At 40.6% G+C, this 26,605-nt stretch overlaps 1 protein-coding gene across 12 annotated transcripts in view; it reads left to right on the forward strand.

Annotated features, from left to right (window-relative positions):
* MCPH1 (microcephalin 1) overlaps positions 1–26,605 on the forward strand; it is a 246,496-nt gene that overhangs the window by 12,949 nt on the left and 206,942 nt on the right. For 11 of the 12 annotated variants that reach the window (XM_087418291.1, XM_087418300.1, XM_004440580.3 and 8 more), the window contains exons 4-6: positions 17,905–17,992; positions 21,727–21,841; positions 25,396–25,539. In XM_087418291.1, coding sequence (XP_087274417.1) covers positions 17,905–17,992; positions 21,727–21,841; positions 25,396–25,539 — 347 coding nt within the window. Of the gene's footprint in view, positions 1–17,904; positions 17,993–18,384; positions 18,520–21,726; positions 21,842–25,395; positions 25,540–26,605 lie in introns of those variants that run through there. The other variant, XM_087418299.1, reaches the window with a different exon arrangement.

Below are 26,605 nucleotides of genomic sequence, written 5' to 3' on the forward strand. Positions count from 1 at the left end.
GCGACAATCTTCCTCAAGCAAAAAGAGGAAGATGGGCGACAGATGTTAGTTAGCTCAGAGCCAATCTTCCTCACCAAAAAAAAAAGAAAGGCAGCTGAGCTTTGACGGTGATTGTGTTGAGTTTCTAATTAGGGAAGTGTTGCCATGTTAACAATATTTAATCTTCCAATCCATGATCATTGGAAGTATTTTCATTTTTTTAGGTCTTTAATTTCTTTCAGTGATATTTTGTAGTTTTCAGTGTACAGGTCTTATACCTCCTAGGATAAATTTATTTCTAAATTTTTTGGGGTTTTTTTGATGCTCTTGTAAATGGAATTGTTTTCTTAATTTTGTTTTTAGATTGTTCAGTTGTTAATGTATAGAAATAACAGCTGATTTTTGTATATTGATCTTTTATCCTGCAAGTTTGCTGAACTTGTTCATTAGCTCTAAGTGCTTTTGTGATTTCCTTAGGATTTTCTGTATACAATGTTACGTAATCTGTAGATAGAGATAGTTTTACTTCTTCCCTTCCAATCTGGATGAGTAGTTGTAACAGAGCCCACATGGCCCACAAAGCCTAAAACATTCACCATTTTGCAGAAAACGTTGGCTGACCCCTGGTTCAGAGCTCTGCATGATTCTCTCTGTCTTGTTTCACCCTCAGCTGCACCACTTTCCCGGTTTGTATCTCCAGGTACGCTGGGCTCTGTGTGTCCTTAGGCAGGCCTTTGTTCTGGGCACATGCCACCTAGAATTCTGCCTCCTCTTCCTGCTGCTTCAGCCTGTTTTGTGTTCAGCTCCTTCTCATTTGTCACATTTCAAGGGTCACCTTCCCAGAAGAGGTGTCTCTGTCTCCCTGTTTTTCACTTAGCATATTCTCTAGCTAGTAACACTTAGTTACTCTCTAGCTCAACTTTTTATTTCCTTTTTGTGCTGTTAAAACATTTGTTCATTTGTCTGTTTTATTATCTGTCTGTCTACCTACCTATCTACCTAATCATGCATTTTGATCTTTCCATTATAATGTGAACTCTATAAGTACAGCTACCGAGTTCGTCTTGTTTTATGGTTGTTTCCAGTAAGTGTCTAACACGTTCCTGGCTCATACATAGTAGGTGCTCAGTAAATATCTGTCCCAACAACTAACGAGCAGAGGGGGCTGTGCTTAGGTTGGCCTAGAGAGAACAGAGAACATGTCTTGGGGGAAGTGACATAAGCTACATGTAAAAGGTTGTGTAGGAACATGGGAGAGGAGGGTACAGAAAAATAGGCCTTTACTGACAGCTTGAAGTTAATGGAGAAGCTTGGACAGAAATGTAAACTGACAGTGAGGCGTTCCTGTACTGAAATGAGCCCTCTTGGCTGATCTGACGCGGTCCCCGCCGTTCCTCTCCTGAGAGTCCTGCCCTCTTGTCCTCATTTGCTGATTTGTCCCTAATTCCCTTCGTCTTTATCCCCTTTCTCTCTATTTCTGCCCTCATGTAGCCCTTGTTTCTCAAGGGCTCATGGAAACTCCAAAAATACTTGTAATTTACCCAAAGGCAATCTCTTAAGGTCGCTTTAAAGAGAACTTAATCACATTTTTAATACAAATTAGTTCTTTCTTGTTTATTACAAGAAATAAATTGTAATGCAATCAGGTTTTAATTATTGTGTACAATTACTGATTTTATATTTTTCCTTTGCTATCTTGAAAACAGACTTTCTTTTGAGTTAAATGTATTTATATTTATTTTTTTATTTTTATTTTTTTTTTGTGAGGAAGATCTGCCCTGAGCTAACATACATGCTAATCCTCTTCTTTTTGCTGAGGAAGACTGGCTCTGAGCTAACATCTATTGCCAATCCTCCTCCTTTTTTTTTTCCCCCAAAACCCCAGTAGATAGTTGTATGTCATAGTTGCACATCCTTCTAGTTGCTGTATGTGGGACGTGGCCTCAGCATGGCCGGAGAAGCGGAGTGTCGGTGCACGCCCAGGATCCGAACCTGGGCCGCCAGTAGCAGAGCATGCGCACTTAACCGCTAAGCCACAGGGCCGGCCCAAATGTATTTATATTTAAATGTGTGTATATTTTTTTAAAGTGAAAAATCCCCACCTAATCCACCTCTTGCCTTATCTTCCCTCCCCTTAGTTGGGGGGAACTTACCATTGAGAATTTGCATATATACTTGCAGACTTTTTACTAAGAATATAAGAAATGTGTACTTATACATTTATTCATTCATATTTATATATACATTCATGTAAATAAGTAGGTTTTATTTTTTTAATGGAATGCATATGTACTTTTTCAGTTAACGGTATATTAGAGAACATCTTTCCATGTTTGTACATAGAGATATATCCTGTGGTTTTAAATATATATCTAAAATCTTTTGTAATAGGTATCCAGAAATTATGTAACTGATGTCCTGTTAATGTGTATGAAACTTTTCATTTTTTTCTTCTTTTTCTTTCCAATCAGAAATAGTATGACATCGAGCCTTTGTGTGTTATCACTTGCTTGCAGATATAAGTCTTTCAGTAGGTTTAAATTCCACATGTGGACTTCTGAGTTTAGAGGGCTTGCATCTTTAAATTTATGATAGATGCTGTCAGTTACCTTCTGGAGAGTGTGCCAGTTTCCATTCTTTCTGGCAGTGTGAAAGAACACCTGTTTCCCACACCTGTTACTCATACTGTGAGTTACTGCTCTTTTTAATCTTTCCTACTTTGTAGATAAAAAAAATAAAATTGATTTCATTTGCATTTCTTTGATTTTTGGTCATCTTGAACTTAGTTCAGCAGAACTTGGAGGTAGGAGTAACAGGCACAGTGACCTTTATTTTATTTGTCATGTGTCTATTCTTCTATTGACTGCCTATCCAGGCTGTCACTCATGTTCCCCACTGAAAATGTGAACATTAAATACGTAAGGTCACTAGGTGTCACTAGAACCCCGTTTTATTGGGTTATTCCTGGACGTGTCATTTCTAAGAGCAGATAGCTGTGAAACAGCAGCCAGTAAAGTTCTGACATTTCCTTTGGAGGCTCGGCATTTTTGTACTGAAGAAAGAGGAAATAAAGGTGAAAGGAATAAAGTTCTGTTGAAGGAGGTTTATCATAAAGTAGCATCTTTAAAACAATTGTAAAGTAACGATAAGTTGGAAATACGGTTCACAGGCATTTGTCCTGTCCATTTGAGAGTACGTTGCCACGTTGCCGCCCGGATGCCCCCTCACCCCTGCGTTTAGCATTTCCTACAAACAAGCGCATTTTCTTGCATAACCACAACACAGCCATCCACGTTAGGAAATTAGCACTGAAACCTCCCTACCATCGAGTCCTCCAAGTCCATTCCAGTCTCACCAGCTGTTCCCATCACATATTTTATAGCAAACGGCTCCCCTTCAGAAACGCACGTTGTGTTTAGTCAACGCATCTCCGTGGTCTTTCTCACTCAGAGCCATTCCTCAGTCTTTCTGTGGCTTTCGTGCCTTTGATACTGTTGAAGGTTACGCATAGTGATGTGCGGTGTCCCTCAGTGTGGAGTTGTCTGATGTTTCCTCGTAAGATTATCCGGGCTCTGTGTCTTTTGCAGAAATGTCCTGGGAGTGATGATGGGTTCTTCCTGCACCCTCTCAGTGTGTGGTGGTGCTGGTGGTGGTCACTTGCTCACGGTGGTGCCTGCCAGGCCTCTCCACTGGAAAGTTCATATGCCCTCCTGCCCCCTTGCGGTTACTGTAGCTTCTGAGGAGAGGAACTTTCAAACTATGTGAATAACTGTTGCTCATCAGACTTGATGTGTATGGTGTGTGTGTGTGGCTGTGTGATTTATTCAGTGGGTTATAGTCCGTTACTATGGTCATTGTTTCTTTTCATGTTTACGTTGTCCTTGATTGGCCAGTCGTGGCCCGCTCAAGCTGACTTCTGTGTTGTTTTACCTGTTCCCCTTCGTTCTCTGAACACTTCTTTTCTCTCTGGCACAGCAATTTCATGCAGGCTCAGCTTGTACTTTCTCTTTCCCGGCCCCAGGTTCAGCCATTTCTCCAAGGAGCCCTGCTTCCTTTCGGTAACAAATGGTATTTTGAACACAAAATCTGGGTGCTAGGCATGCTCATTGCCATGGGGTGTTGCTGCTCCCATGCCCTCTTGTGGACAGTTAACGGTATATGTGTGTATCTGTGCCTGTGCATTTATTTCTGTAACCATCCGTCTATAGTGAATCAGTGCATTCCCACTAATGCCTGCGATTCCAGCCCATATCCAGGGGGTTCATTCTAGTCTTCCTCCCTCTGTGTTTCTGACTCCCTGCTCAGACACTGAGAAACCTGGCTCCTGGTATCCTTGCTTTACATCCTGTTAATCTCGGTTAATCAGGTAGGTGGGTGACCTGCCTCCTTTCCAGGGCTCTGCCCTTCCCTGCCCAGAGCCCTTCTCTCCTGCTCAGGCTCGAATACCCCCTCCACACTGGGCCTCCTCTCCACACAGATGTCCCCCGTGTTACCCCCACACGTGGGCACTCTCCACACCCGAAATTCTGACACCCTGCACTGTGCCATGCCTGGGCTCCATCAACCCCTGCAGGATGCCCCCTTCTCGGGCTCTGGGAAGTGCTCCTCACTTGCCTTGGGCAGTGACACCCTGCTTTGTGCCTCCCGCACTGCATCCCCGCCCATCCATACACACCTTGCAGGTCCACTCTTTGCCCCTCTTGAGTGGCTCTAGACTGAATTGTTGGATGGGAGGGGAAGGTAGAAGGGGCGGCATTTACTTTTATTACCTACTGCTACATGGAGGGCACATTCAGAGGGATTGCCAGAGTGGTAGGAATTGAAATCACAGAGTTCAAAATTATTCTTAAACTTTTAAAGTTTGTCAAGCCTACTCCTGTGATTAAAAGCTGGGTGTTGAAAGGACGAGTATTTTTTAAAACCTGCCAGTTAGATTTTTCTGCTTGTAGCAAACTTTTGGTGTTCTAGGGTTGGTTAAAAGCAAAGCAAAGCAACACAGAAAATATCTGCTGTTACCAGTTAGGACATCAGCCCCAAAGTGAAAGACATATTCCCTGTCTCAGATGGCATAGATTTATTGAAAAGACAGACCTAATATTCATGATCACTTAGTGAATAATATCAGAATAGTGGGTTTCTTGTAGTTGTAGAACAGCAGTTCTCAAATCATGGTCCAGGGACCTCTGGGTCCCTGAGACCCTCTCGGGGCCAGCAAGGTTGAGACTCTTTTCATGATATTAATAGGATGTTATTTGCCCTTGTTTCTCTCATCCTTTTAGGAGGGTACATTACAGTTCAGCTGCCTTATGAGATATCCAGCATATGGAATGCTGAAACAAATGTGAGAATCCACCTATTTATTGTCATTTGCAAAAATGTGTAGCCATGCCACTTTCCTTCCCAATTTATTTTTCTGTTTTGGAAAATACAGTTATTTTTCATAACATTACAGTATTTTTCATAACAGTTGTTATTTGCGCTAACATGTATTAAGTTTATTATTTTTAAATGAAGTAACAAATATATATTTTAAGAACTGCTCAGTTTTAGTTTCTGTTACCATAAATATCTGTAAATATAACTCACGTAAAAAAGCTTTTTGAGAGCTTCGAAACTTTTTAAGCATGAAAGGGACTTTTAGTCCAAAACGTTTGAGAACCGCTGTTCTCCATTTCAGTGTGTCAGTGGGTTCCGTGTGTCAGTGGTTAATAACCAATAACAGGATCTCCCACTGTGGCTGTGGGTCCTGCTCTGTGCCAGGTGAATCTGTGTGTACACTTCTCCACACTTATCGCCCTAGGGAAGGCCTCCAAATTACCTTGTTCTGTCTTATTGTTGAAAGGAGTCCTTTCCCTCAGGTCAGATACCTTTCCATCGCCCCAGCTTTTGCAGAGGTAGTGGGTGAAGGCAGTTTGGGTCGGACTGGGCCTCTTAGATTAGGAACAGCATGGGACTGGTTTCACGGAACAGCTAAGATTCGAATAGCTTCCACTTTCAAAGGTGCCTTCCCTGCCAGCTCATGACGTGTCGTATGAATGGGTGTCGAGATTGCCAAGCAGTTTGCTATCTTAAATATGTGGGGACAATGCCATTTCAGTGTGAGACATTTGCTTTACTTTGCCGTTATGGGTCTCCCCTCAAGGGCTGTGCAGCATTTGACAGTAGCTGGGAAATGGAAAAGGCACAGTCATCCCCACCCCTCTCTACAGTTTAGTATATCTGAACCTCAACACTGGCCGGAATACTTTGAGTCTAAAGCCTTATTTCACTCTCGACAGAAATGTTTATGTTAGACCAAGGCAAGTGTGTAGGATGTGATAAGTTATTAAGGAAGCTCATCAAACCAATAACATAAGTTGTCTCTATTTTTATTGTCCCAGAGGTTTTTATGCCCTGGGCATGTACCCTGATACATTTCAGGATGGAGTTGGTCAGCCTCTTAATGGCAAGTCCAAAGGCCATGTGACGGGACCGGGGCTCCTAGTGGAGGAGTCACCTGGAGTCAATGTGGCCAAGTCGAGTGAGTGAGGAGGCTGTGGAGAGAAAGAGGGCCTGCAGGAACCTGCAGTCTCAGGTCAGTTTCAAAGGGAATACCTACTGGAAGGTGGTGATCAGGAATGTTATTGCCTTAAAACTTTCCCTGCTGGTTGTCTAGAAAGTTTTCACATCTCCCCGCCACTTAACTCTTCTAGTTTGAAGATCAGTGAACACGGCTGAACGTAGTAATGTGGTCCCTCCTGGGAAAGATGAGGGAAGTGGCTGGTGGGCTGAGCCTTAGTGCACTAGGCAGGAAGAAAGTGAGAGAGTGATTTGCTTCTGCTGTGTGCCTAAGGAAAAAGGGAGGCGTTGTGACCTGCAGAATGGTCTAGTAGCAATAGGCAGGTCGCTCCTGCACATCCTGTGCGTTCCTTTGTTATTTACTGTTATTTCCCTCAAATGCCCTTCCTTTTGCATACAGCTATTAAACTTCTTTCCTTACGGCCTTGTTCAAATACTAACTCTTCTCTGAGTGCTTTCCAAGGAAGTAGCATGGTGTAGTGAAAAGGTGCAGCTCCAGAGCCAGATGGACAGGAGCACAGATCCAGGCCGTGGAGTACGGTGTGCAGCCTTGGACTAGCTGCTCAGCCGCTGGGCCCTGGTTTCCTCCTGTAACATGTCAACCTGACTTGTGAGCACAGTCAGGGCTCACTCTCAAGCCTAGCTTAAGTTCATCTTTGCTATTTCTCTCTGCTCACGGAGCGTGTTACCTGAACCTCTGTGACCCCCCAGGTTTGACTTGGACTTTTCAGTCAGGATCTTGTGCCTGAAGGTTGGAGCTTCACAAAGATGTTGTTCGTTCTTTCTCTCTGAATTGTCTTACTGACTGGGTTTAGGAGACAAGGTGGTGACCTCGAGAGGGTTTGGCATAAGTAAGAGAGTTGGTCCAGGTGTAGCCAGGGCTGGTCCTGAGGCTGGAATGGGAGTGGTTGGTCCCGAGCAGGCCTGCAGGGGGAAGTGCTGTATCCTTAGCTCTCGAGGGAGAAAGCTCATCGCATTGGATCCCTGGCAGGATTCCCCAGAGGGAAGGCTGGCACCTGCCGCCTGTTTCCCGTGGGCTCTGAAGTAGCAGCAGTGAGGTAGCGAAGTCAAAGTCAGTTCTGTTTTTAGGGGCATCTCTTGAAACACTTTTCTGCTTCACCACTAGATGGGGAGATGATGTTAGCAGTTGACATTTCTCAAGAGAAGTAGAAATCCAGCTGGTGAGCTTCTTTTGTTTATCCAGTAGATTTTGATTGAGTGCCTGGTAAACATGGGTTTTAACGTAGTGGCTTCAATATTTTATGAGGCATGCTAATGCACAAGTTGTTTGCAGGCATGGAATGACATTACCAGCATTAAGGGCCACCTATTTCTTGGTTGTGAAAGGTCGTAGTTAAACCCAAGTGGATTGGATTCAGGGAGCATGTCTCTGTGCAGCTTTCCATCTTACCCCTTCAGAGGTAACTTGTTGGGTCGCTTCTCAAAGGGGACAGCACGTGTCTTCTACAACTATGTCACTTGGGTCAATCACACATTTTACTTGATTGAATCAAGCCTTTCCCCAAACTACTAACTAGTAGAGGATACTTACTAGTTTTGTAAACTTTGGCAAATGATCTTCTGTGAGCTTCAGTTTCCTCAGTTGTGAAATAAGAGAAATGATAGTACTTACCCACTGGGGTTGGTGTGAGGCTTCTCAGGAGCTGCCTGGACTTTATTATAATGATGATTATATCTTTAATCTCATGTTTATGATGATAGGATTATCCGGGTTCTGTTCATCTGCATCTTCTATCCAGGTGCTTCTCAGCCACCTGCATTTTGGTATTTTATTGCTTATGACAGTGGGAAATAGGTGACATTTTGCTTGGGTAAGGAGAATTAAGTAGTAGATAATAACAACAAACACACACAGAGACAGAGGTTGGATTGGTGGTTGGGGGAGGTAGGAGGGCGAAAGGGATAATTAGGCACATGTGTGTGGTGATGGATTGTAATTAGTATTTGGGTGGTGAACATGAGAACATGATGTAATCCATGCAGAAATAGAAGTATAATGATGTACACCTGAAATTTATACAATGTTATAAAGTAATGTTACTGCAATAAACAAAAAATTAAAAACAAAAAGAATTACCATTTCACAATACAGGAAATGTGATGAGTTTTTCCCATTAAAGTACCTTCTGATTTGATGTAAAAAAAAAAAAAGAGAGAGAAGCTGCTAAGCGATTGCTCAAGGTAAAAATTGGTAATTAAGGGACCTTTTAAAAAAGAGACATTCCGAAGAAGCATTTCTCTCCTTGTTCTCTTCATCCTTCCTGCCCTTCATCTCTTTCATTAGATCCATTATTCTGCCCATCCCTTAATTGTAGGCTTTCTACAGGCTTTGGGTGATTTAGTTTGTTTTTGTAATCAACTTTATAAAAATGTAATTTACATAAAATAAAATGTACCCATTTTAAGAGTATGGTTCACTGAGTTTTGACATTTATATACCCATGTTACCACCGCCACCACAACCACCATCAAAATACAGAGCAATTTTCATCACCCCAGAGAGTTTCCTTGTGTCCTGTTACAGTCAACTTTCTGCCCCCTCCCCCCACCACAAGGCAACTGCTTATCCGGTTTCTGTCAGTATAGAGTAGCTTTGGAGTCATACAGTATGTACAGTTTAGTGCCTGGCTTGTTTTGCTCAACATGATGTTTTTTGAGATTAATCCATGTTGTAACATATATATCAATCATTTCATTTCTTTTTGTAGCTGAGTAGTAGTTTATTGTGTGGATATACCACAGTTTATCCATTCACTTGTTGATGAACATTTGTGTAGTTTTCAGTTTTTGATTATTGAGTAAACTTGCTGTGAACAATCACATTTGCGTCTTTGTATATTTTCATTTCTCTTGGGTCATTACCCAAACTGCTTTCCAAGGTGGCTGTATCATTTTACATTCCTACCAGTAGTGTATGAGCGTTCCATTTGCTCCACATCTTCACCAACACTTGGAATTTGTCAGTCTTTTTAATATTAGCCATTCTGGTGGATATGTAGTGGTATGTCATGTGTCTTTTTTTTTTTTTTAGTGACAGTTTTTTGGGATATAATTCACACAACATACAATTCATCCACTTAAAGTGTACAATTCTGTGGTTTTTAATATATTCATAGAGTTCTGCAGCCATCACTACAATCAATTTAAAACATTTTCATCACCTCAAGATGAAACCTTGTACCCCTTACATCCCCTCCATTCCCCCCAGTCCAAAGCAACCATTAATCTACTTTCTGTCTCTGGATTTGCCTATTCTGGACATTTCATGTAAGTGGAATCATATAATATGTGGTCTTTGTGCCTGGCTTCCTTCACTTAACATAATGTTTTCAAGATCCATCCATGTTGTGGCATGTATCAGAATTTCATTCCTTTTTATGATCAAATAATAGTCCATTGAATGGATATATCATGTATATCCATATCATATACATGATTTGCCAGTGTTTCTCCCATTCTGCAGATTGTCTTTACAATTCCTTAACAGTTTCCTTTGAAGCAAAAAGGTTTTAATTTTGGTGATGTTCAGTTTCATTTTTGTTTGTTTTTTCTTGTGCTTTTCGTGTCATTTAAGAAACCATTGCTAAATCCAAGATCACAGAGATTTCCTCTCCTATATTTTCTTCTAAGAATTTTACAGTTTTATATCTTAAATTTAGGTCTTTGATCCCTTTTGCTTTAGTTTTTGTGTACGGTGTGAGGTAGGGGGTCTCATTTCATTCTTTTTCATGTTGATATCCAGTTGTCCCAGCACCGTTTGTTGAAAAGACTATTCTTTCCCCAGTGAATTCTCTTGGCAACCTTGTCAAAAATCAGTTAACCATAAATGTGAGGATCTCATCTGGTTTTAATTTGTATTTCCCTGATGACTAGTGCTGAGCACCAGATAATATGCTGAATTACTATTTGTGTATTGTCTTTGGTTTAACTCTTTTGCCCACTTTAAAAAATTGAGTTTTTGTCTTCTTAATATTCAGTTGCAGGTGATTTTTTGTGTATTGTGCATACCAGTTTTTTTGGTCAGATATATTGTAAATATTTTCTCCATGACTTACCATTCATTTTCTTTATTGTTTTTGAAGCATATAAGTTTTTGATTTTGTCCAGTTTTTCATTTTTTCTTTCATGGTTTTTTTTTTTTTTGAGGAAGATAGCCCTGAGCTAACATTTGTTGCCAGTCTTCCTCCTTTTTTCTCCCCAAAGCCGCAGTAGATAGTTGTATGTCATAGTTATAGATCCTTCTGGTTGCTCTATGTGGGATGCCGCCTCAGCATGGCTTGACAAGCGGTGCATAGGTCCACATCCAGGATCCAGATTGGCAAACCCCAGGCCGCCGAAGTGGAGCATGCGACCTTAACCGCCATGCCTCCAGGCCGGCCCCTATGCTTTACGTTTTTGTTATCCTACCAGAATATCTTTGCCTACTTCAAAATCGTGAATTTTTTTCTTCCATTTTCCTTTAGGAATTTTATAGTTTTAGCTTTTATGTTTAGTTCTGTGATCTGTTTTAAGCTGTTTTGTGTAGGGGTGTGTGTGTGTGTGTGTGTGTGTGTGTGTGTGTGTGGTATAAGATAATGAGGTCAGAAGTGTTTGTCTTTCTACAATGATGACATTTACTCATTCTGAAGATATTTTTTGAGTACTTACTCTCTGCCAGGCATTGGGGTTACAGTTGTAACTGGACAGGCATATTCCCTGCCCTCGTGGAACTTACTTTTTAGTGAAGAAAACAAATTTTAAAAGTGCAGCTTATAGTAGGTCCTCTGAAGGGAACAGGGAAGGACCTGAGGTGTCATTGACGTTTGAGCTGAGGAGAGAAAGGCAAGAAGGAGCTAGTTGTTGAGAGAGTTGGGGGCCAAGTGTTCTGAGGAGCAGACGGTCGTGGCCTGAGACAGGAGAATGTCAGTGTGTGGCTGGAATCTAGTGAGGAGAGGAAGCTTTGAGACAGGCGGAGATGTGCTCCTGCGGGGCCGTGGGGAAGGATTTGAATTTTATGTATAGTCTGTCTTTATCCTCAGTATGTCCTCTGAGCATCAGACCTATGTATAGAATTGCCTACTAGATGAGTCACAGCACTTCAATAGGTCCAAACTGAACTCGCTGGCTTTTCTGATTGCTTCTGAACTTCATTTTCTGTCTTGGTTTATGGTGCCATTTTCTTCCCCGTTGTGCAAGCCAGAACCCCTTGAGTCAGGATGCTTACTTTCCTAATCCTATGGTGTTGTGAAGAGAGCCTCCCCCCGCCACCCCCCACCCCCCCAGCAAAGAGAAAAATCAGTGATCATCATAAGGCTGGCAGTTAAAGTGAAAACAGTAGTCCCTTCTTAACCCCTTTCCCCTAACCCCTCCTCCTCAGAGGCGAGTCCTCTCCACTCAGGCAGCTGTTTCCACAGCTTGTACTTACCTCCGTATGTATTCCAGCATTCGACATTGTCTAGTGACTTTCTAGTGTGGACATGAGACTTCAGCTTTCCAGTAGCCGCCTTCAGGGGGACCCCACCCTGTGAACTGCCTCTGCTCTTTGTACACCCCCACGATTCTCCTCTCATTATCTCAATGTTAGTGATAAATTACATCAGTAGTTTTTGTTTATATTGTTAGGACTGTGGAAGTTGTTTTCAGCTGAATCTGAAAATGCACCGTGAATACATTTCCCTTTGTGTAAAACTTCTTGTCCACCTGACTCGGCCTGGTGTCCTTGAGTCCAGTGCATCTCTGGTCCAAGTCCCCTGAAAACTGAACCTGTCGCCTCTGCTTTGGTGGCGGGAGCAAATGGGGTGCAGTGGCTCTGACTCTGGCTGTTAGGAGCGTAGCTGTTGCTCTTCAGACCCACCCTCGCCTCCGCGGGCCTCAGGCGCCAGAGTGGCGTCCAGGTTTGAGGAGAGGAGTCTGGTTCCTGCTTGTGGACTCCTCCTCCCCCGCCCCACCCCACCTGCCATGTCAGGTTTTCTTCTCTTTGAAAAAACTGTCTACTTTTCACTTCCCCAGACATCCCTTACCTACTCTTTATTTCTGTTGGTCTATGTTGTTTTATTTTCCTTTCCTGTCATTTGATTGGAGTTTTGGGGGGCAGAGAGGAAAACACATTTGCTTAGTCCTTTAACAGAGGTCAAGAACTTTCCATTTTTATTCCTAAATATTGCTCATGTAAGGATCCCCACCCCAGTCCCACTGCCTTTGCTGAAATCTCAGCATCTCCTACTCCAGTAGCCCCACTGTTCTCCTTGCCCTCAGTGTCCCTGTCCTGGAACTCATCCCTCAGACCTGTCCAGGGCCCCTCCTCACCTTTCCTGGGGCCCAGAGGACAAGGGCCGTCTGAGCACACAAGCTTGGCAAATACAGCCATTTGTTGAGCTGCACGATCTCTGTGTCACTGGTCTCCTAACTGCCATTCATTCACTCCAGTCACACCAGGTGGAATGTGTTTTCCCAAGGTTGTCCTGCCGTTCACTTTGCTGTGCTTTTGTCCACGCTCTTTTTCCACGCTGAAGATCTCCGTCCTCCAAACCTGCTTCCGCCTCAGAGTTCAGTCTGGTGGTCGCCTCTGACCGGAAGCGCTTCCTGACTCCTGTAGTATCACTGTGCTCTGGTTTCTGCTATGTTTTGTTGTTCTCTTGTTACAAATACCGTGCTGCGTTCTTTTTTAAAATGTATTTTATTTTTTATTTTTACATTTTGCAGCTTTCTTTCATGCCTCTTTTTTTCCCTTACCTATGGGCTAGGGAGTAAGTACTAAGAAACATCTGGTGAGTAGACTGAGTTTACTGTTTACTCCCAGTTGGTAGCAGCAGCCTGATTTCCACCTGGTGATCAGGATCAGTCACCACAGCTTATTCTCTGCTTTTTGTTCAGTAGCACAAAGAACCCCAAATGGCCAGGGCAGTCTCAGCTTCTGATTTCATTTTTACTTTATTAAAAAACCCTTGCTGAAATACGCACACGAAAAAAGCAAAATTTCCAAGTGAGAGTGCAACAGATTGACACAAAACCACAACCTGTGTCCACCACCCAGGTGAAGAAATAGAGCATTATTAGTACTGCAGAAGCCCCCTCCTGGTCATTTTCCCACAGGAAACCACTAATCTGACTCCTGAAAGCATAGATTGGTTTTGTCTGTTCTTGAGCCTTGTGTAAGTGGGATCACACAGCATACACTCTTTTGCCACTGCTTTCTTTAGCTCAACATTATATTGGTGAGATTCATTCATATTTTTGCAGTTATAAGATAAGTTAGTTCCCTTTCATTGCTGTTTAAATATACCCCAATTAATATATCCCTTCCACTGTTGATGGACATTTGGGGTGTTTCCGGCTTTAGGCTATTCCAAGTCCTGCAGCCCCAGATATTCTTGCAAATGTCTCTTGGTGCACATGTGCACGCATTTCTCTTGTGCATATCTAAGGCTGCGGTGCTGGATCTTACGGAATGTACGTGTTCTGCTTTCATAGATTCTTCCAAATCATTTGTCCGAAGTGGTCGTACAAATTTATTCTCCTACCAGTAGTGTATGAGAGTTTTAATTTTTCCACATTCTTGCCAACACTGGCTTTTTCATTTTGGATAGTCGAAGTATTATGGTTGTTTATTTTTTAATTCAATTTATTTAAACTAAAAAAAATAAAAACCACAAAAATAATTTACCCATTTCTCCTACCATCCACTCCCTGCCTCTGGCAACCACCAATCTGTTCTCTGCATCTATGAGCTTGTTTTTTTCATATATATATATATTCCACATGTAAGTGGCATCATATGGAATTTGTCTTCCTCTGTCTGACTTATTTCACTTACTGTAATGCCCTCAAGTTCCATCCATATTGTCACAAATGGCAAGATTTCATTCTTTTTTATGGCTGAATAATATTCCATTGTGTATATACCACATTTTCTTTATCCATTCATCCACTGATGGACGCTTAGGTTGTTTCCATATCTTGGCTCTTGTGAATAGTGCTGCGTCCTGCTTGGTTTAACAGATGACAGTTATACTCGCACATCTGCTTCTGTGTTCGTGTATTGGGATAGCACATGTCATTTAGCTCCATTGTGTTCTCATGAGAGAATGAGAAATGAAAAAGACAAATAATGTCTTCGTATTATGATAAGAATAGCTTTGACTTCACATGCCCTCAAAGGGTCTCAGGGTCCCCAGGGGTCTCTGAGCGTACTTGGAGATTCACTGCCCTAGTGATAAGTACTGTTGTCAGTTTGGTGTGTAATCTTCCAGACTTCTTTTAAAATGAGAAGTACTTTACCATAATACAATACACATACATGTTCCTGAAATTTACTTTTCACTCTTAATATATTAGAGAGCTTTCTATATCAATATGGATATATTTGCCCCATTCTTTTTTTTTTTTTTTGCTGTATTTTAATTATATTTTCAACTGTCATTTGCAAAGTGGATATTGAACAGTGATAATCTTATGAAATATAGTAATAGATATGGTTGGGGCCATTTTTTTTTTTTAATTTTTTATTGATGTCATAGTAGTTTATAACATTGTGAGATTCCAGTTGTACATTATTGTTTGTCAGTCACCATATAAATGAGCCCCTTCACCCCTTGTGCTCACCCCCCAACCCCCTTCCCCCTGGTAACCACCAAACGGTTTTCTCTGTCCATGTGTTATTTTATATTCCACATATGAGTGAAGTCATACAGTGTTTGTTTTTCTCTGTCTGGCTTATTTCACTTAACATAATACCCTCCAGCTCCATCCACGTTGTTGCAAATGGGACGATTTTGTCTTTTTTTATGGCTGAGTAGTATTCCATTGTATATATATACCACATCTGCTTTATCCAGTCATCTGTTGGTGGACACTTGGGTTGCTTCCATGTCTTGGCTATAGTGAATAATGCTGCAATGAATATAGGGGTGCATAAGCCTTTTTGGATTGTTGATTTCAAGTTTTTTATTTGGATAAATACCCAGAAGTGGGATAGCTGGATCATAAGGTATTTCTATTTTTCATTTTTTGAGGAATCTCCATACTGTTTTCCATAGAGGCTGCACCAGTTTGCATTCCCAGCAGCAGTGAATGAGGGTTCCCTTTTCTCCACATCCTCTCCAACATTTGTTATTTTTTGTCTTGGTGATTATAGCCATTCTCACAGGTGTAAGGTGATATCTTAGTGTAGTTTTGATTTGCATTTCCCTGATGATTAGTGATGTTGAACATCTTTTCATATGCCTATTGGCCATCTGTATATCTCCCTTGGAAAAATGTCTGTTCATATCCTCTGCCCATTTTTTGATTCGGTTATTTGTTTTTTTGTTGTTCAGATGTGTGAGTTCTTTATATATTAGGGAGATTAACCTCTTGTCGGGTATAAGGTTTGCAAATATTTTCTCCCAGCTGGTGGGTTGTCTTTTCATTTTGATCCGGGTTTCTTTTGCCTTGCAGAAGCTCTTTAATCAGATAAGTCCCGCTTGTTTATTTTTTCTTTTGTTTCCCTTGTCCCAGTAGACATGGAATTCGAGAAGATCCCTTTATGACCAATGACCAATAGTGTACTGCCTACGTTTTCTTCCAGGAGTTTTATAGCTTCAGGTCTCACCTTCAGGTCTTTGATCCATTTTGAGTTAATTTTTGTGTATGGCGAAAGAAGATGGTCTACCTTCATTCTTGTGCAAGTGACTGTCCAGTTTTCCCAGCACCATTTATTGAGACTTCCCTTTCTCCATTGTATGTTCTTTGCTCCTTTGTTGAAGATTAGCTGCCCCTAGATGTAAGGTTTTATTTATGGGGTTTCAGTTCTGTTCCGTTGATCTGTGTGTCTGTTTTTGTACCAGTATCATGCTGTTTTGATTACTGTCACTTTGTAGTATGTTTTGAAGTCAGGGATTGTGATGCCTCCAGCTTTGTTCTTTTTTCTCAAGATTTCTTTAGCTATTTGGGGGTCTTTTGTTGCCCCATATGAATTTTAGGATTTTTTGTCTGTTTCCGTGAAGAATGTCATTGGGATTCTGATTGGGATTGCATTGAATCTATAGATTGCTTTAGGTAGTGTGGACATTTTAACTATGTTTATTCTTCCAGTCTATGCGCATGGAATATCTTTCCGTTTCTTTATGTCATCATCGATTTCTTTCAATAATGTCTTATAGTTTTCATTGTATAGGTCTTTCACCTCCTTGGTTAAATTTATTCCTGGATATTTTATTCTTTTTGTTGCGATTGTAAATGGGATTGTATTCTTGAGTTCTCTTTCTGTTAGTTCGTCATTAGTGTATAGAAATGCAACTGATTTCTATAAGCTGATTTTGTACCCTGCAACTTTGCTGTAGTTGTTGATTATTTCTAATTGTTTTCTGATGGATTCTTTAGGGTTTTCTATATATGAAATCATGTCGTTGGCAAACAGCAAGAGTTTCACTTCTTCATTCCCTATTTGGATTCCTTTTATTCCTCTTTCTTGCCTAATTGCTCTGGCCAAAACTTCCAGCACTATGTTGAATACCAGTGGCGAGAGTGGGCACCCTTGTCTTGTTCCTGTTCTCAGAGGGACGGCTTTCACTTTTTCTAGGGGCCATATTTTAAAAAGACTCAACAGATAGGTGAGATTATTCTGTAAACACAGCAGTAATGGAAGATTTTTGATCTGGATTGGAAAGAGATGAGTAAAATGTTTTAAGATTAATATTTCAGTAACGTATCAATTAATGAGAAGAGGAGAAACTGTAGAGAAGGAGATCATATAGAAAATCTTCGGGAGAGACTGAGTGCTTGGAAGTAGCTAATGGTCTCGGGGTTCCCACGATAGGAAGAGAGGTTAACAGTATTGCGAGAGGAGAAATGGCAGCGTGTGACAACAGGCTGGTTATGGAAGGACAAGTCACAGTGAAGAGTGGCTGGGATCGCAGACGGCTCTGTGGGGTGGGGTGGTGTCCTGAGAGAAACACACAAAAACGAGAACCTAGTTTTGGTGGAAAGATAAGCTTTCTGGCTTTAATTTCTTTAGAACCCCTCTAGCTCTAAATTACTCATTTTATGGCCTGTTTACCCTTAAATTATGCCTTTAATGGCATATGAGTGCCAGGCCCTGGTCATTTTGAAGCCTGTTACAAGTCTAAAATGGTTGTAAGAAAGGATACTTCCTTTGCCTCCTCTCTCTTCTACTTTTATATTTTAAAACGACTATATAGAGAAGATTTTGGAAAATTGAAGTTATATTGACTTTTGTATTTGTTAATAAATATGCTTATTTTAAAAGACATGTCTATTAAAATGGCCTGTGCGTGGATTTCTTAAATTACTGACACGTGGGCAGATTGAATGCTGTGTGACTATAACAGAAACAAATACTCATTACACTACTTCAATTTAATTATACAGATGCAGGACAGCTGGAGTACACATTGACGAATCACTGTTCCCTGCGGCTAATACTAATGAACACTTACCAAGCCTAATTAAAAAAAAAGTAAGTATGCAATTTCAATATAGATAGTGGCAATTATGAATTTTTTTTTTTTTTTTTTTTTTTGTGAGGAGATCAGCCCTGAGCTAACATCTGCCAATCCTCCTCTTTTTTTGCTGAGGAAGACTGGCCCTGGGCTAACATCTGTGCCCATCTTCCTCTACTTTATATGGGAGGCCGCCACGGCATGGCTTGCCAAGCGGTGCGTCGTTGCGTGCCTGGGATCCGAACCGGCGAATCCCAGGCCACTGCAGCAGAGCGCACACACTTAACTGCTCGCGCCACCGGGCTGGCCCCTGAATTTTTTTTTTTATGCGTAGAAAATAAAACTTTTAGAAATATATTCAAGAGTTGTCTGAAGTATTGCTGTTGATGATATTGTTCTTTTCACATAGCATTTTTTAGCAAGTTATAGAGATTATTTTATCCTATGAATGCTTCGAAGTAATTTGTAAGAAATGGAAGAGACTGTGGTTGGCCAAGAGAAAACTAAAAGTTGCGAAGAGACCAGCAAACATTCAAGTGCTCTGGTAATTACTTCAGAATTCAGTGTTATGTCTGTAGTAAGATGCATTTGTTCTGTTTAGCTGGAAAATCGCAAAGGCTGAAGCAGAGATATCCAAGTGTGTCAGGTTGTTTATTACAGAAAATCTGCTGTACAAGTATAAAGACTGCTTTTTTATGAGGTCTAATTCACACTGAATGACAACCTTTTCAGTTTTTATTTATTTGAAAGTTTTAGAGGCCAGCCTGGTGGCATAGTGGTTAAGTTCGCACGCTCTGCTTTGGCAGTCCAGGGTTCACAGGTTCACATCCTGGGCATGGACCTACACACCTCTTATCAAGCCATGGTGTGGCAGGCGTCCCACATATAAAGTAGAGGAAGATGGGCATGGACGTTAGCTCAGGGCTAATCTTCCTCACCAAAAAAACAACAACAACAACAACAAGTTTTCATTGTGATTTCTTTATTTGAGGGTAAACTGGTTTATTATGAAATGTCAACGTCACTTTGTTTTCACGTGAGAATCCCTGTTGGAGAGAAGATTTGCAGACTTTCTCCAAACTGAATTAGACAGACTAGAACTGTACATTTCCTGTAGGTTAAAGAAGACATTCCTGTGGATGTCTCCAAATTTTCTGCAAATAGTAAATCATATGCCTCTTGTTATATTTCATCTCAGACAAGCCATGGTTTGCTAGTGCTGTGATGGATAACTTCAGTCTCCATCCAGATCTTCTTATCTGATTATAGGTGAAATAAAGCCTCTAACAGTCTCTTGACTCTCTGTGATATGCTGAGCAATAGCTATGTCTGTTATTTTAAAAATATTTATTTAATAAACGGACATCTCTCTTCATTTCCTTTCCCTCAAAATAGGCAGTTTTCAATGTGACTCGGGTCCTTGTGAATCCATGGTCTTTGTACACATATGTCACATGTATGTGTGCACACACATTCTACACGAATGAGGTTCTAGTATATTACATGTATTGTTTGGTAGGTTGCTTTTTCTTCACTTAACAGTATGTCTTTGACAATTTCACGTTAGTGCGTCTTACCTCTACTTCGTTTTTCTGCATTGTAGTATATATAACATGAATGTAGTGTTCTTGGAGTCATGCTTAGATCATTGTTGGTTTTTGCTAAGCACATAGTTTATATGACATATTTGAGTTTATTTCTCCAAGTGGACTATCTAGAAATGAAATTACCAGGTCAAATGGATATACATTTTGATTTTAACAGTTCCACCAATAGAGAACAAGAGTACCTATTAACACTCTGACCAATGCTGGGTATTATTAATCTTTTTAATTTTTCCTAATCTGAAGCATAAATAATGACTGCTCATACAATTCACCACTTAAATTTTTACTCATGCCTAAAAATATTCCCTTTCCTTCCCTCTTGCAAATACAACTGCAAATTAAACGTGACTTCAGGCCTTATTATTTTGGGTTCTTGGAAGAGGTTCTCTGCTTCGCTCTCCCTCACTCTTTCTGCTGCCAGCCTGACGCTCTTGCTTGCTGTTCTTCAAACATATCAAGCGTATTTGTGTTTTAGAGCCATTGCATCGTCTATTCCCTCTGTCTGGAGCATGCTTCCCCCCAAAATCCATCCACATGACTAGTTTTCTAACTTCCATAGGGCTTTGTGCCCGAGTTACTGTCTCAGTGAGATGTCCCCTGACTACCCTATTTACGTTAGTAGTTCCTTCCTGCTGTGCCAGCTGTCCTGATCTCTGTTACCTGCTCTTTTCCTTTTCGTCTGTAGTACTTACCCCTTTCTAAAATACTGTTAACAACGATAGCAGTTAGATAGGGTTTAGTTGCTGTTGAAGATTCACAGGACCCCAATAACAGTGCTTCAGAATCTACAGACCAGGGAGCCTCTAGAGGAGCCTCTTATATTCTGCTGGTCGTGTACCTATGTTCTCTCATTACCCTACCTCCCCGCCCCCTAGAACGACAGAGCCCTCCCTCCAGTAACAGACAAGGTTGACACACTTTGGGGATACAAACGGACCCAAACTCCATGGACCCGTAGTTACAAAGCAACACTGTTAATTAGTATATTGCATGCTCTGCAGGTACTTTGGTGAAAACAATTCATGCCAGTTCCAGGCCTGCTGAAGTTAACCCTCCCGACACACATGCAGTGTAATTTACTTATTTATTATGTTTATTTCTGTCATTCCTTAATAGAATATAAGCCCATGACGGCAGGGATCTCTTGCTTTCAAGAACAGTGCCTGACACGTAATAACATGTTTGTTAAATGACAAATGAGTGAATAACTCACTGATAGAGCAATGTGCTAAATCGAGAACGTAAGTGTAGGCATTAGCCTTGAATGGCTAAAAGAAGTCCTTTCTTAAGACTGGAACAAAAGAGGTTAGACTAGGTACCCACATAAACATGTTGGACTGGTGGCTTCAACCTGAAAACCAAAAGCGGCCTAGACAGAAGACATATCTCTCTCGAGTCCTTAAGAGAGCGCTCAGGTGTAGAAACAGTAGTAGATAAAGATAATGCTACATTCAGTTTTTGTATTTGTGGGGGTAGCTGGGCCAAATGGGAAGTTCTGAAGAAGAGATAGTGGGGAGGGCAGGTTTGAAGGGGACATGTTCCCCTTTTTATCCGAGGATGGGAAGATTAGAAAGTTAACCCCAGACTTGCTCATGGATGTCAGCCTTGGGCTTCATGTGTTTGAGGTTTCCTTATTTTGTCACACTTTGTATGTGTAGTTACAGTTTTTGATTTTTACTGGCTGAGTGGAGTTACTGTGATTTAAACACGGTAAGGCAAGATTAAATAATGGTTCTTTTCTTTGGTAGTTATAAAATAGTTGCTTTTGTGTTTTATTACTATGTCATGATTTTTGGGGGGGAGGGGAAATAACATGAGAGTAGCAGAAATAAGGAAAAAGACACTAATTTTGTTTTAAGAACCTTCATGGAAACTAAGAATGCAAGGATCCTGAAAATGCCACACAAAACATAACTACTTAATGTACAGCCTTTTATTCAGTCTTAAAATTCTGTCCATATTTTTACAATTGCACAAAAAAGAAATAAATATTTACAATTCACATATAATGCAAAAAATACCTCTTGAAGAAGTTTTTATTATTAATGTTATAAAGTGTATCAGAAATGTTCCTGAAAGGGTTGTTTTCCTGTCTTACGCAGTTGCAGCACTATATCATTAATTTTTATGTCCTTTTTGCACAGCGAAGGTGTATGCAGCCCAAAGATTTTATTCCTAAAACACCAAAAAATGATAAGAGACTTCAAAAGAAATTTGAGAAAATGGCTCAGGAGCTACAAAAGCAAAAAACAACTCTAGGTAAGCAAGTCCTCTGCATTTGTGTTTGTACATCTAGTTTAATTTGCCTGACGAGCAGTGGCATCCAGGATGACAGAGCTAAGGGGGACTGCAGTGGTTCTAGCCTAGGAAGGAGAAAATAGAATGTAAGTCACCCAGAAGACTTGACTACAGCCATTATAGGGCCGTACAGTTGCTCTAATTGATCACAAAGTTTTGTTTTTTTTTTGGTGGGGAGGAAGATCAGCCCTGAGCTAACATCTGCCAATCCTCCTCTTTTTGCTGAGGAAGACTGGCCCTGGGCTAACATCCATGCCCATCTTCCTCCACTTTATATGGGACGCCACCACAGCATGGCTTGACAAGTGGTGCATGGGTGAGCACCCGGGATCTGAACCAGGGAACCCCAGGCCGCCGCAGTGGATCGCGCGCACTTAACTGCTTGTGCCACTGGGCCGGCCCCTTGTTTTTTTTTTATTGAGGTGTAATTGACATATAGCATTATATTAGTTTCAGGTGTACAACATAATGAATTGATATTTGTATACATTGTGAAATGATCACCACGATAAATCTAGTTAACATCGGGATCACCACGATAAATCTAGTTAACATCTATCACCATACATAGTTACAAAATTTTTTTTCTCTTTTTCTTCTTGTGATGAGGACTTTTAAGATGTACTCTCTTAGCAACTTTCAAATATTTAATACGGTATTATTAACTATAGTCACCATGCTGTACATTACATCCCTGTGACTTAATTATTTTATAACTAGAAGTTTGTACCATTTGATGCCTTTTACCCAGTTCTCTCCTCTCCTCCAACCACCAGTCTGTTCTCTGCATCTATGAGTTTGGGTTGTTTTTAATTTTTTTTAAGATTCCACATATAACTGAAGTCATATGGTATTTGTCTTTCTCCTTCTGACTTATTTCACTTAGCGTAATGCCCTCAAAGTCCATCCATGTTATGGCAAATGGCAAGATTTCCTTCCTTTTTTATGGCTGAATCATATTTCATTGTGTATGTATACCACATTTTCTCTATCCATTCGTTCATCCGTGGGCACTTAGGTTATTTCCATGTCTTTGCTGTTGTAAACAATGCTGTGATGAACGTGAGGGTGCATATATCTTTTCAAATTAGTGTTTTTGTTTTCTTTGGATAAGTACCCAGAAGTGGAATTGCTGGAACCTATGGTAGTTCTATTTTTAATTTTTTGAGAAACCTTCATACTGTTTTCCATAGTGGCTACACCAGTTTACATTCCCACCTGGAGTGCACAAGGGTTCCGTTTTCTCCACATCCTCGCCAACACTTGTTATTTCTTGTCTTTTTGATTATAGCCTTTCTAATAGGTGTAAGGTGATATCTCCTTGTGGTTTAGATTTGCATTTCACTGATGATGAGTGATGTTGAGGATCTGTTCGTGTGCCTGTTGGCCGTCTGTATGTCTTCTTTGGAAAAATGTCTATTCAGATCCTCTGCCCATTTTTTAATTGGATTGTTTGTTTTTTTACTAGATATATTCTTTTAATGATTTAGAAAAATAACATCATGAAACTCTAAAGTACTTTATGTGTTTTTGATATTTCTCTTTTTTTGCCTTTTTCACTATCCTCTAAGTTCAGTATTTCACACCAGTCCTGACACATCGTTGATACAAATAAGCAATTTTGGTAACTATATAATGCATAGTATAGAAATAGGAAGCGTTAATTCCTCCAGTTTTTTTCTTTGTTTTATTATCTAGTACTATGTCACAAATTCTCTGCTCTGTATTTTGGAGTTATTCACATAGAATTATCAAGCTTTATTTTAAATCTGTCATAATAATGTAAGAGAATTGACTAGAACATGTTGGCTGCACAGTGCTGCCAGATAATTTTCCAAAAACATTGTCTTTATCATTTGTTTTTGTGGTCAGTCATCCTACTGCCTGAGAATCAAGTCTCTTCTCTCCTGGTGCCGTGCGGGCCCCTCCCTGACAAGCCCACACTAACCGTCTGGACTGCCAGGATGCTCCAGACAGAAACATGGAGTTCTCCATGATGTTGCTTTCTGCCCTGACACTGACTACCCGTCCAGACCCTTAGAGCACCCTTAGACTCTGCTTCTGAAAGGACTGCTCACCCCCTTCTCTGCTCTCTTTCCAAGTCCGCATCACCCCCACTTGAATCACTGTAGCAGTTCCTTCCCTGGGCCCTCCAGGCGCTGTGTCCTTATCCGTCGTACTTTGGTGAGAACGATGTCAATCGGAAGTCAGGTGGACTTAAAATTCCTCATTGTCATCCTAAGAAAAAAGTATTTAGGATAAAATCCTATATTTAACGTGTTTTACAATCTACCACAGCCCGTATGATCTGCATATGTACGCGTATGTTCAGAGGTGCAGTAGGAGTTGTTCAAGCCTAAGAGTTGCAAAGAAGAGGATGTTGAATGATGCTGGTCTTTTTTTTATTAGGGGGCAGGTGGTCAGAGTCCTCAAGTTCTCTTTGAGCATATGCAGGTTATGGATTCTGGAAAAACGCACAACCATGTACCCACACAATGAATTAGCCCATTATTTTATGGCTCCAGGACCCCCCTGACCCCAGAGTTCATATGCGGGTGTAAGAGTGTCAGCTGAGGTAGGGGCGTCAGTGGTGGCAGTTGCTGAAACCTAGGGTAAAAACCATGGTAGGAGAGGCAGAACTTCTTCTCTACCCCTCTTAGGTCCTCGGCTGGGCTCTGTAACAAGAGACAGAGTAGCAAGAGCAAAGCATACAAATTTATACCAGTTTTTCATGACAAAAGAGCCCTCACAAGGAAATGAAGACCCCAAGAAGTGGCAAAACCTAAATGCTGATGTACTAGGTTCAACAAAGAGGCAATTGTGGAAAAGTAGCTAAACTATAAGGGGTGACCAAAGGAAGATAAGAGTTATTTTAACAAGGTCTGTTTGTACAGAATTCTCGTGGCCTCGGCTCCCCGTCTCTGGTTTAAGAATGTTTCTTTCCTCCTGGTAGAAGGAGGGCATCTTTTATCAGGGAGTTGTATCTCCCGCCTTCAGGAAGTAAAGGGAGGGTCAGAGCACCCTTCTTGGACCTATTGTTTTTTAGGTGCCTTTAGCTCAAAATAATCCTTATGCCAAAGTGGCATGTTTTGGGGTGGCATAGTCTACCATCTGTTACCACATATAGGAACCACATTTCATTGTGGCTTCACCTTCTCACTTAGTTGTGTGATCCTAGGTAAATACTTAACTTCTGCGTCTCGGTTTCCTCATCTTTAAATGGGGATACTGATACCTGATGCCTTGGGTTTGGGGGAAGTTTGAATGGGACAGTGCACATGTGGTACTTAGCACAGTGCCTGCAGTGGACATTGCTCAGCAAATGCTAGCAGTTGTAGTGTGGGGTTACTGGTCGTGGAGGTGGTGGTGATAGAATATTGGTAGTAGGTAATGGTGTTGAAGGGGAAGAGGAAAACTATGGGGTGGGGGGCTGGATGTTCCTTAAAAGGAATCATATTATTGAGGTAGGAAGGCACTTTTTTTGAGCTTCAAATTGGATTTTTGTTTATTTTCAGATAATGGTGTACCTGTTCTCTTATTTGAGTCTGATGGTTCGTTGATGTATAGTCCCACAATTAAAATGTACAGTGGTCACCACATCGGAATGGAGAAGAGATTACAGGAGATGAAGGAGAAAAGGGAAAATCTTTCCCCTGCCTGTAAGTGCTTACATTTTATAAAATGAAAATTATGCCAATAGGTGAATAAATTGTGGTGGAAAGGTTTTTTTTCTTCTTTACCTAGATATTTTAGTTTATGTTTCCTGATTCTAATAGACTTTGACCTATTTCAGAGTAGACTTGGTTAATATTTTCATCCAGGAAATCTTATTCTTCCTTAAGATTTTTTAAGCATATATTGAGTGTATAGCATTCTCCAAGTTCAAAATCCTGTTTGTTGCAGCTCCTTTGTAATTTTTAATATCTTTGGGGATTTTTTTTAAATTAAATTAATCAGGCCACTCTTTTGAAGGAATTTGCTTTAGATTAAGTATCTAAAGCATCAGTTTATATTTTTATTTCGTTTATCTTTCAAATTTTTAATTAATATATAAGCACATTTTCATAAAACATTTACCAGTGTATGGCTCATAGTAAAAATCCATCTTGATTCCCACCTAATTCTCCTCTGCCCGTGGGTAACCCGCATCTTAAGGTGATGTGTTTTCCCAGATCTTTTCCGGTACGTCACGTATCTGTATATACACGAAAAAGATGCAGGCTTCTGTATCTTTCTATATGGAGGTATAATTTTTCTTTACCTAAATTGGATCATGGCATACCTATTACTTTCAGCTTTGTTTTTCTTACTTGAAAGTGTCTTGGAGGTTTTTTCAGGGCAGTAGGTGTGGACCTACCTCTTTTTTCTCTTTTTTTAAGATGCTGCAGAGTAGTCTAGTGTTTTAATATTGAATCATCTATCTGTTGGTGGATGTTTTTCCAATTTTTCTTGTTTAGAAATAGTGCTGCAATTTTTATTCTTTTTAAATTAGCTAGTATAGTTGTTCTTGTTTTTTATTTAACCGTTGTCCTATCTATGGACATAAGGCTTTCCGCCCACTTTTTAGTGTTATAATGTATACACAAGTGGACATACTTTTACATAAATCTTTATGTTCCTGTGTATTTCGATAATATTAATTCATAAAGGCAGAATTTAACGTTTTTGATAGATATTATCAGATTGCCCTTCAAAAAGTCTGTAGCATTTTATCTTTTGCCAGTC

This window comes from Ceratotherium simum, chromosome 28 (assembly GCF_057802395.1).
Source record: "Ceratotherium simum simum isolate JZ-2026a chromosome 28, ASM5780239v1, whole genome shotgun sequence".
NCBI classification, from domain to species: Eukaryota; Metazoa; Chordata; class Mammalia; order Perissodactyla; family Rhinocerotidae; genus Ceratotherium; species Ceratotherium simum.